This window comes from Camelus bactrianus, chromosome 12, assembly GCF_048773025.1.
Source record: "Camelus bactrianus isolate YW-2024 breed Bactrian camel chromosome 12, ASM4877302v1, whole genome shotgun sequence".
NCBI lineage: Eukaryota > Metazoa > Chordata > Mammalia > Artiodactyla > Camelidae > Camelus > Camelus bactrianus.
In genome coordinates, this window is record NC_133550.1 from 42,174,418 (window position 1) to 42,186,619 (window position 12,202).

The following is a 12,202-nucleotide window of genomic DNA, read 5'->3' on the forward strand; positions in this document are numbered from 1 at the left end:
AGACTGTAGAGCTAGAAATTGCACGGTTGCGGCTGTGCTGGGCTGACCTCAGAGCTCATGTGCTGGACCATTTCCCTCTGCTGCCATGTTAAGTCCTTCTTCCCGTGCACATTTATGCCCATGGAATACATAAGTCTTCCTTTCCTAGGCTGGGATCCTTATGCTCAAACATCGCCCACTTTCCAGGAGTCTTAAATTCCACATATTCTCTCCCATCACTGATGGACATGAAAAGGCAGTGGAGTGAAGTAGAAAGATCATAAATTCACACTCCAGAGTTAGGTCATTATTTTGTTATATACTCATTTGCTTTATTTATAGCATTTTAAAAATCCACATTTACTTTTTCTAAGGAGACTCAAATGATTGAAATCCTTTATTCCAAGAGTGATTGTGATTTCCTGATAGTTATTCATAAGAATAATGCTACTGTTGTTTCATTTCCTTCAGTTATGAGCATTTTATTTTAACTCTTTGGCCAACTAGCAGCATATTACATTTCCTACTTAGTAGCTAGGTAGCTTACAGGATGGGTAACTTTGAATCTCTATTTTCTCATCTATGAACGAGGATTAATTAAAAGTAATTTATACATTGAAAAAAATTAAATGAGCTAAGTTAGGAAAACTGCCAATCTCAGTGTTCAGCACAGAACAGACATTTAGTAAGCAGAAGTTCCTTTCCTTCCCATCTCCCACACAAAATGTACTACCACTGAGAAATTAATAGTCATTTTCAAATCAAATATGGAATAAATTTTTACATTAAATAGACGATCTTGACAGACTTTGGTGGGATGCAAAGAAAACTTTAGACCAAGCATAACCCATGACTTTCCAGTTTTGTTCTCTATAAACAAATAACCAACACTTTCTGCTAAGCAGATGTTATTTCTTCATGTAACCAAGTTGCTATTTTCTTTGTAGTTGTTGCTGTTCTTGTAAATGGCACAACATGCAGTTTTAAAAGCTATATAAAAACATAACATCCTCAGATGGCAGGAGGAAATGAAAATAAGATATTAAACTTTTATATTTACTTTACTAAATTTTTAGAAATCATAGCTGTTTACGAATTACTATCCAGAGGTTTAGTGGGAGACTATGGATTTAAAATTATTTCCCCAGGTGCCTTACATATGGCAGATCACTTGATAATAGGCCTCTGTACTCCTCTCGTATAAAGAAATAGTCTTGATTTAAAAAGAACCAGTACGTCTTAGCTCTCTCTCTCTACACACCAAGTTGCAGAGGTGTTTGATGTTTCCATGGAAAAGGTGATTAAAACTAAAGTCAGCACAGTATATAAATGTTAGTTATTGATGATACTCATTAATGAAACACCTGGTTAAGTTTGTATGCAGGCTGAACTTATACATAATTGCTTTATTATCATTCATCGCCTCATTCTAGAGTTATTATCTTTTACCAGTGGCAGTGTTAGCCCATTAACAGAGGGGTGAGAAACTAACGAGATTCAGGGTTTGACTTCAGTTCTACAACTGTATCCTAAAAGTTGCTAGGATGGAAATCTAATACATGATAAACACAGTCCATGTTTTTATTAAAATCAATCCAGGAGAAAGGTAGAAAGGGCTTGTACTACTTCCCAAAGCAAATGTATTATTGTAAAAGCGATGAAAGAAAAAGATGAAAAGCAAAACTGGTGAGTAAGATGCAGAGCAGATTTTTTAAAACTGTATGTCGTTTGGAAAATTAATGGCACATATCCTCATTATATAGTTGTACATTCTCTAATTACATTTATTTGCTAATTTAATGTCATACATTTCCATATTGTAGGTCTTCCTCCTTCCCTCACTGAATTACATCTTGATGGCAACAAAATCACCAAAGTTGATGCAACTAGCCTGAAAGGACTGAATAATTTGGCTAAGTAATAATATTCTTTCACAATGTTCTATCAGTAAAATGGCTAGATATACTAGTGCATATATGCTCAGAATTAGAAACATGATGATTGCTTTTTTTTTTTTTTGCCTGCAACACATTTTTTGTTGTTTCTAATAACCTCAAACTTCAGCTTGCCCAATTATTTGTTTAAAAAAAACTAATGGAATAATGTACTTATCATAACCCCATCAAGATCAGCCTTATGTTTTATGAATACCATACTGTTTTTAGATTCATTAATATATACCATGTGTACAAGGTGTTTGATTAAATCCATATGTTCATTCAGTATGTTCTAACTTGGTTGTCTCAAACAGAAGGTTAAGTAAATTATAACATAGCATTCAGAATTTGCAAATGTACTAAAATGAAAGGTCATGGAAGTATTGAGTATCTCACACTAATATTAGAATAGTTATCATGAGATTCTCTAACTAACTCCTATTCTCTAAAATGTTTAAAATGCCTCTGGACAGTTAATACACTCTAAAAATTTTTTTCTAGCCCTTCTTAACTTTTTTTTTCCTTATAGATAATCACTAGTGCCCATCCTACTTTCTAAGCTAACTTCAATCTTTCTGTATTTGTTGTCTGGTGAAGAAATAAAAAGAGGAGAGTTCTGGCAGACCCTTGCAGTTGTCTTCAAGGAACTCTCTGTTCTTGGTCCACAGATATTGCTGAATGTTCTAACAGAGAAGCACAGTGTTATGCCAAGTTGGCTCACTCCTCTTTTCGTATATAAATTTCATGGTCGATAAGTACATATAAAATATATCATATATCTTTGAGAAATCCCTAAGACCAGATGGATGGATAATGCCATCTTTCCCATTTCCGTGGTTATTCCCCCAATGACTTAGTGGAGGATGAGGCTGAAAGTGTGCATATGCATGTGACTGTAGCTGCAATATATGACCCTAGTGTCTCTAATGGTAAGCAATCCTTTACATAGTTTCACTGCAGTATCTAATGAAGAAAATATTTTTCAAAGTAGTGTTACGCATCATCTACCTTCCTGTGTTGATTAGATCTCTCTAGCTGGAGAAGAATGGAGGAGTTGCATTGCTTATTGTGTAGAACTGTGTTTAGGACAGCTATTATTACTGGATTACTAGTAGTAGGAGGAGAAGGAACAGCTGGGATCAAAAACACTATAAAGTTCTAAATATGGTGAATGAGTCATAATATTTGCACCATTTTAGAGAAATGTTTATTTTGTACTGAAAGTGGCATGGAGATTTTGAGGTTCCACACATTAGTATTAACATTGTATGCTTTGTAGCAACTAGAAGCATAAAGAGCTAATGAACTTTGAACAGGTCAACAGAAGTGAAGATTTCTGTTTAAATGGATTTTGAATTCCATTCATTAAATTAGAGCAGATTGCCTCAATGGCCAAGGAAACTTTCTCAGCTCTTGAATTTATCAAATACTTTTCCCTTTGGAATCATTTCAGGATGTCTGAATAAGGCACGTCAGGATGGATGTCTACTATACCATCAAATCCTTATGTTGTTTGCTCCTCACTTATATTGGATCATGAGAAGTATTTTGGTGCTGTGAAAAGAAGGAACAGAGCAGCCTCTGACCTCACAACACTGTTGCAGGGCAAATATTTCAGTTAGTTATTAGGAACAAATGAAAAGAAAATAGTGTGTGTCCCTCTGCAGAAATAAAAAGTGGTTTTCAGGCAAACTTCCCTTTTCTTATTTAGTATATAGATCATCATGTCCCCTACTAGGTGACATATTCCTCAATGGAAAGAATCATGGTTTTTGAACCATGTGTCCTCTGCCCTCATAAGACTGGGACAAAATCTTGAGCATAGTAGGTTCTCAAGAATATTTGATGAGTGAATATAAATTAATCATTGAAGAAGTAAAGTTCCCTTTAATAGATTATCAAGACTATTTGGTTCTAAGAAATGTATTAGCCCAACTTGGATATGGGACTTGGAGTGCTGTAAGAAATAGGAGACATGATTCTGAAATAGAAAAGGAAAGGCCAGAAACAAGAGATGAATGTTTAAGACTAAAGGGAAAAACAAAATATTCTGAGCCAGGATTCCAGGTAAATGAACCTTAAGTAAGATAAACCAACTGTGCTCTTAGTAGCCTAAAATCAGTACACTTTCATCTCAATTATTTCAAATACCAAGTCATGATTAAACTTGGGAGACATTTGGTTACCAGCATCTAAATCCTAAAAGAGCTCAAAGATCCCAACTAGCTGAAGATAAGCAGGAATCATCCTAAAAAAAGGGCCCATCCTTTCCATGGCATCTGAAGGAATTCAATTGGTTTTTCCACTTTCTCTGCCCTTGAGGTTTCTGATTCTCTTCCACTACCTTGTTGCCTCATCTCTCTCTGCCCTTTTGGATACACAGCATCCTGGTTCTGACAGAGATTTATTCCTAGAGTTTTGTCTTCAAGTCAGCTTCTGACTTTTGAATCTCATTTACAATGCAGGGCATCACCGCTGCAGGCTCCCACGTGTTAAGCATTAATTAAAAGCAAAATCCCAAACCTTGAGTAGCATTGTATGAGAAATGTCGAGGGGGCCAAGGTCAGGGCCAGAGATCAGCCATTAGGGCCCTAGTGCAGAGATCAGTATGGGAAACCAAGAATACTGGCCCCAGGCATATTCTGATAGTGACAGATGGTCACTGATAAACTCTTTCCAAATGAATGCAAAATGCTAATTCCATTAAGCTTTCTAGCAGGTAGTTTTATTGACTTACTAGAACCTTGTACGTTTTATTTACAACAAATACATTTAGGTAATAAAAATACAATTACTTGATTTACAAAGTGACCAAAATGGTAATAGTACTCCTTTTATTTGTACTACGCCCATTATACAAGCAATTCAGCAGCTATGCGCTGATCATACCAAGCTCTGTGTGAGCGCTTGCAGTTGTCTTCAAGGAACTCTCTGTTCTTGGTCCACAAATATTGCTGAATGTTCTTACAGAGAAGCACAGTGTTATGCCAAGTTGGCTCACTCCTCTTTTCGTATATAAATTTCATGGTCGATAAGTACATATAAAATATATCATATATCTTTGAGAAATCACTTTTCTCAAGGTAAGACTCGCAAGTACACAGTCCCCTGAGTTTTACAAGAGGGTGACAACAGGGTGCTACATGAGCATTCACTAGTGGCACCTATCCAGTCTGGTGCCGTCAGAGGAGTTTTAAAGAGGGTAACTCTAAGCTAAACCCTTAAGAACAAATGGGGTCTATCCAAACTCAGCAAGTTTGGGAAAAATCACTAGGCAGAGGTGACAGTAAGTGCAAAAACAGAAAAAAAATTTCTTTCCTATTGACTTGATTAATCACACAATGCTTATATGAAGGCATTGCTTCTATTCATTTCTGTTTTCTGTTGCAGGTTGGGACTGAGTTTCAACAGCATCTCTGCTGTCGACAATGGCTCTCTGGCCAACACTCCTCATTTGAGGGAGCTTCATCTGAACAACAACAAGCTTATCAAAGTGCCTGGTGGGCTGGCGGATCATAAGTATATCCAGGTAATGCGATGCCACTAAATATTGTGAGAAATATCTTTGGGAGCATATCTCCCTACTGGGATGCTAAGGAGGCAGGAAGCTCGGCTTAGAAATTTTTTTGAAGAGAAATATTTTTAATATGTCTACATAAATAGTCATTCCTGTTTTGTGAAAAATATAGGTTTAAATTAGTATTAATTTTTAAAAATTATTACTGTTGCCTAGGACTTAATATAATGCTTGCTTTCAGAATGTAATATTTTTAATGAAGCTGGATAGTTTCAAGTCACAGATCAGTATAACAAATATATACTGGTTGGAAAAGATGACATCATCTGTAATGTATAGACAGAGAATAAAATCATAGTTTTAACTTTCAGCTTCAGCAGATGTCATACAGGTCAAAAAAGAATGTTTATCTAGCAGAGTGACTGAATTAAAAATTATCAAGTTATAGTGTATTCTTAAGGATAAGAAGATATGGACACATAATATTGAGTTCATAAAATTTGTTTAATGGGTTCATTAGGAATATCCCATAAACGGGATGGAATGGGATAAGTTTGGAAGGGATGGAATGGGATGGAATGGTGTAGAATAGAATATCACTGTATTACTTATCACTGTAGTGGTATTTTATTAAAATTTTGTTTCATATGCACAGATTCATGTATATGAAAGCTCAATACATAATGTGTCTTACTATGAGTCAAAGAGAAAAAAAAATAAAACATGTCCTTTTGAAATCTTTGCTGAGTATCAGCAAATCTCATGGGCATTCACACAGGGTCCCACATTCAGAAAGACCTCCTCATTCTTGGTTTTCCATCTCTAATTGGCTATCCATGTACCCATTTTTCCTGCATTTCTGCAGGTTCCAAGGGAATTTGAGTGCTCTACTTTTTTTCTTTAAGTATATAGTTTGGTTATTTTTAGCAAAATTATATAGTTGTTCAATCAACACAATCCAGTTGTAGAATGTTTCTATCACCTTCAAAATATTTCAGTTATCTATTTATAGTCAACTAGCCATAGGGAATCATTAACCTACGTTTTTTCTGTTTCTATATGAATTTACTTTTCTAGATATTTCATATAAATGTAACCATAAAATGTGTGGTTTTTGTGACTGGTTTCTTTGATTTGTCATAATGATTTTAGGTCATTTATATCATAGCATGTACCATTTCTGTTGAATGGAATTTCATTGTAAGGATATACCACATTCTGTTTGCTAGAACTATATCTTTTGATAACAGTAGTTTTGGTTATGTTTTGAAATTAAGAATAAAGATTCTCTAACTGTATTTTATTTTTCAAAGTTATTTTGAATATTCTTGTTCCTTTGCATTTCCGTATAAATGTTAGACTTAGCTTGTTCATTTCTATTGAAATAGACTGCTAGGACTTTGACAGGGATTGTGTTGAATCTATAGATCAATTAAGGGAGATTTTTCATCATAAGAATAGAGTCATTTGAGTCACAAACATGGAATATCTCTGTATTTCATCTTTAATTCCTCACGCAATTTTTTGTCATTTTTAGTGCACAAGTTTTATAATTTTTATTAAGTTTATTCCTAAGTTTTTCATTATTTTTAATGCTGTTGTGAATGAATTGTTATCTTAATTTTATTTTTGAATTGTTTGTTGCTAGTATATAGAAATTCAGTTGTTTTTTATATATGGATCTATCCTAGTACTGTGCTAGAACTGCTTTTAGTTGCAATAGTTTTTATGAAAAAAAAAAAAGTAAGAAAGAGAGAGAGACAAGGAAGAGACTTTAAGAAGGCAAAAGAGGAAGCAGGAAGAATAATCAGGACAACTTCAGTAATCCAGAAGGAGCTAATGGAAGCTTTGAATAAGGTTCTAGGAGTCGACATGCAGAAAACTGGATTGTATGTGCATTCTGAAGGCTGCACAAGCAAGGTTTGCTGATGGTTGGGCAGAGAGTATAAGAGACAGGAAGGGTCAAGGATAATGATGGTGTTTTCGGCCTGAGTCATCTGGAAAGACTGTAATGCCATATAGTGAGATGAGGAAGACGAAGGAAGGGAAAAGCAAGATTAGAAAGAGAGAGAGAGATCAAGTTTGGTTTGAGAAGTATTTAGTTGTTTAAACTGAAGGATGAGTGTAGCGAAAAAGTACTTAGGTGTTTAAACTGAAGGATGAGTATAGTGAAAAAGAATAAAGTACTTCTGCGGAGGGCCTCAGTTTGTTTAGAGGAAAATAACCACGCTCCCATTATTTCGTATCGCAGGTTGTTTACCTTCATAACAACAATATCTCTGCAGTCGGCTCTAACGACTTCTGCCCACCTGGGTACAACACCAAAAAGGCTTCTTATTCAGGGGTGAGCCTTTTCAGCAACCCTGTCCAGTACTGGGAGATCCAGCCATCCACCTTCCGATGTGTCTATGTGCGCTCTGCCATTCAGCTCGGAAACTTCAAGTAGCTCCCAAGAAAGCCCTCATTTTTATAACCTGGCAAAATCCCGTTAATATCATTGCTCGAAAAAGAAAAAAAAAGAAAGCTAGATACTGGAAACCTAACTAACTGCAATGTGGATGTTTTTCCCACATGACTTATTATGCGTAAAGCCAAATATGCAGTTTAAATAATTGCCTACAATAAAAAAATATTTTGCCTGCCACTTTCAGAATCCTTTTTTGAAGCTTCTTGTTGATGTTACCTGAGCTCTTGCAGATATTCTTATTTCACTAAATGTAAAATTTGGAGTAAACAATTTAGTTAAGCTTTTAATTTCCAGAAGGAATCCAATAAAAATGATATCAATCTTCTGTAACTCATACGGTGGTTAGCTCCTTTGACATAGTCTAGCAATGTATTCATCCCCATTATTACTGGTAAAGCCTCATTTGAGTGTGTAAATTCTCTATAGGCTATGTAAAAGTTTTGCTAATGTCATTATTTTGAAAAAGAAAATAAATTCACAAGTACATTTAAAATTACTATTGTATAAAAGTGTAATTGTAAATCTTCCCTGACCTCAGTTTTCTGAAAAGAATAGACATTGCTTTCTTGATAAAAAAAAAAAGCACACCTTTTCACGTTCTTAGGTATGTATTCCACCCCATCCTTTGACATGTATGTATTATAACTTACTTTATCTATATTCAGTGTTCAGCTGATAAGGCACAAAGCTGACTTCTTATTGGTCTTAAAAAACTGATATTTTCACATACTAAATACTAAATCAATTTTTAAAATATGTGCACTATCAGGCTGCTCACCTGAACATTTCTGTGTTTACTAGATGTATTAGAAATATTTCCTGCATTTAGTAATTATCTTTGATTTTAGAAATTTTTTAATGCAGGATTTAGAAATAGCTATCAAAACAGACCACTCACAAGCCTGGGGAATGGGCTGATTTACCAAGAGTAAATATTTATCAAAAAGTACATTTCTGCTATCAACTTATTATTAGTAAGTAAACATGTGAAGACAGTTTGTTTCTCCTATAATCCTGGATGTTTTCTGGTTGCAAATACTGAAACCCAGATCCAAACTGCTTTAAACTATAAAGGAAAATACAAAACAGTCTTGCTAGTAGATGAGCCTTTAGCTGAGTTTCTCTGCAATTCTTTCAGCTTTGCCTTCCTTCTTACACGTTCAGCTTATGCTTTGCAAAATATGAATCTACTCCAGTATTTACCCCCTCACAAAAGCATATTAACACAAAATTTCAGGAAAAATCATGAGAATCTCCCTAATTATTACATATAAACTTCAAAGCTTTCTCTTTTAATCTTTGTACAAATCAGGGTCTGGCAGAAAACAGAATTTACCCCAGAGAATTTAAATGAAGATAATTTAATGAAAGGACTACTCTAGAGTGTTTATAAAGTTTACCACATCAAACAAGGGATGCTGACGTACCTAGAGAAAGGCAGTGGAGCAAAGGCATTCCCACCCGAGTGGCTTAACGGACGGGGGAAGAAACTGAGCTTCTGGAGCGAAGTGAGAGGACAGCAATGGAAGATTTCCACACCCAGGGGAGCCCTTCTGCCTGCGACTTCTGCCAGAAGCGAAGTGCTGAAGCAGGGTGTCTACCTTTCTCTTTTTTCTACTTTAGATCGTCCACTAACCAAACTTACAGGGAAGACAACCCTCAAGAAAGCCAGAGATGATGGCTTCTCCTGGGGCAGAGCAGAGAAGGGAGGGGAGTGGATCTGGTCAGGGCACTTGGAGAATAATCACCCCGGGCACTGCAACTGTATCTCTACAATCACTGAACAAATTCCACCAACCTCACCTAAGCATTACATTCTCATCGTATGTCATCCCAGGCACTTTTTCTGAATCCAAATTATTTTAGATTTTTTTGCACTGATCAGAAGTGCTAATAAATATAAAAAATATTTGATAAAACTCTGTCACATGATTAGCTAAATCTGGTTTTCCATTGTGAAACACCAGGTTTTTTTTATAATGACTGACTAGAGCAGAGTTTACTGGTTGAAAGAAATACAGTTAGTGTTAAAATTTGAAGTGTAAACAGAAAACGTACACAGTCAATATTAATGGGCAGTCAGTTATGTACTGCACATAAATTTGGCTGAAAACCAAAATAATATTTGGATAACCCTAAAACTCATGAGAACTGGCGCACAGAGCTCTAAGCTATTGCCATGAAAGCCACAGTCTCCCTTATACCAGTTACTGCCTGAAATACACAAAGCTCTGTACGAGCGTTGAATTACGTGGTGGACTTTCATGAAGTGATCATGTTAGTGATATTTATTCATAGTCTGTTATCAGTCAATAACTGGGAGAGGCTACTTACTGACTTAACGTAGTCCATTCATTCGTTCATTCATTCAGTAAACTAACAACGAACATACTGCAGACATGAGATAACTCCTGGTAGAAAGTTGAGAACAACAACAACAATAACAGACACTTATTTCTAGAATTATTTCAGAATTATTAGAATGTATTCAGTGCACACAACAAATCGCCAGCTTCTGTGCTAGGCTCTTTGTGAGCCATGTCTACTTGTCACAAAAATCCCACAAGAATGTACTATTTCCATTTCACAGAATGAAAATGAGAGATAGGAAATGCAGAGTCAGAATTATAACCCTGATTCAGTTAGGATCAGCCTTTCCTTTTACAATAGTTTATACAAGTCATGCCATGTCAAGACCAAAAGTGGTAGTCTTAAAAAAACTACGAAGGGAATCTATGCATGGTTCTCAGCAGTTCCTCTGCATTGTTAATAGGTTACAGTCTCAAGGTACAGGTGTCAAAAAGATAATAACTATGGTTTATTGAGTACTATGTCTTAAATGTACACGCATTATCTCATTTAATAATCACCCTGTGGGCTATGCATGGTTATTTAATGTGCAGATGAGCAAATGCAGCCCCAGAGACGGCAAGTAATTTGAAGCTTAAAAGTAAGAAAGGCAAACTTTCCATCACTTCAACATCTTGCCCTCTGCTACTTTAGAAAAGAATGTATTTGTGCCCAACAATGAGGAATCACTGAATATCCATAGCATCTTCCATCTTCTTTGCAATATTGTGTGGGGCTGTAAAATAATGGGCAATCCCACAGTCCAAATTAGTGTTTTTACATTTCAAAAAGTATAAATTTGTCCATAAAAAACTGAAAATATTCTACAACACTGTTCAACTTTGAAAATGTTCTATATCAGTACCATTCAGTATGGTTTCCACTTGCCAAATAAGGATATGGAATTGAAGAACTTAATCTTAAAATTTTATTTAATTTTAATGAATTTAAAATTAATAACCATATGTCACTAGTTAATATCACATTGGCTAATACTCCCAGTGACTTTAAATATCACTTTCAGGGTACAGAGTGGATTTCTGTTCATGGAAAAATATTTACTAGGCCTGTGCTAGACACTGGCGATACAAAAATGAGTAAGATGCCATTTTTGACTTTAAGGTGATCATATTTAACGAAGGACACAAACATTTAGCCAAACAATAGAAATATATATAAAGAAATTTTATCATAAGAATATATGCAACATACAGCAGTGGCTCAGAGGAAGAGTGATCAGTTCTGCCAAGGGAAGGAGAACAAGCAGTGAGGAGCACTTCACTGAGGAGGTAAGTGGGTTTTGATGAATGTGTAAGAGTTTAACAGGGAGATTTGGGGGAAGGAGCTGTTCAAGGCATAGAGTAAGTACATCTTCTCTGATAGGCTGGCATAAAGGAGGACTTACTCTGCCTTCTATACGTTCCACAATCCTGCTGGCCCACAAAATATCAATTTCCCAGGATGTCCAATAACAGGGAGGAAATGTCTTCTTTTTTCTTACACCTCTCAAATGATCCTACTCTCCTAGCTACAGTGAAAAGCTAGTTTCTATTGTCCATGTCATCTCTAGACTTTTTTTTTTTTTTCAGAACTGGCCGTTGAACGCTGTACTCTCTCTAGTCCTGCCTCCTCCATGCTGTAGCCTTCCTCTTGTAGGGAGAACACTTCCAGTAGCCCTGCAGCTTAACCTACTCCTGGCTGAGGGATGGATGGAGATAGAAGGACAGGGAAGGCCTTTTTAGACTTTCATCTGTAAGGCAGACCCTCCAACACATCTTTTCCAGCAAGAAAGCTGTTTCTAATTTTGTTCGGGATCCACAGGAGGGAGGGGATTGACCCCTCTGCATCCCACTCTGAAGTATCAGATAACTTCTTTCTTCTACATCTTTCCTTTGAAATAAAGATAAATGTGGCTCATTTCCTTGACTCCAACATTTGCTATTTGCGTGACTT

General features: G+C 35.9%; 1 protein-coding gene and 1 long non-coding RNA gene across 3 annotated transcripts in view; one reads left to right on the forward strand and one right to left on the reverse strand.

Moving 5' to 3' along the window:
- The window catches only part of DCN (decorin), a 32,634-nt gene extending 24,238 nt beyond the window's left edge, over positions 1–8,396 (forward strand). For both annotated transcript variants that reach the window (XM_010949438.3, XM_010949436.3), the window contains exons 6-8: positions 1,803–1,896; positions 5,307–5,445; positions 7,685–8,396. In XM_010949438.3, coding sequence (XP_010947740.1) covers positions 1,803–1,896; positions 5,307–5,445; positions 7,685–7,879 — 428 coding nt within the window. In that variant the 3' untranslated portion in view covers positions 7,880–8,396. The remainder of the gene's footprint in view (positions 1–1,802; positions 1,897–5,306; positions 5,446–7,684) is intronic.
- The window catches only part of LOC123615154 (uncharacterized), a 508,039-nt gene that overhangs the window by 112,644 nt on the left and 383,193 nt on the right, over positions 1–12,202 (reverse strand). The gene's annotated exons all lie outside the window — the stretch shown is intronic.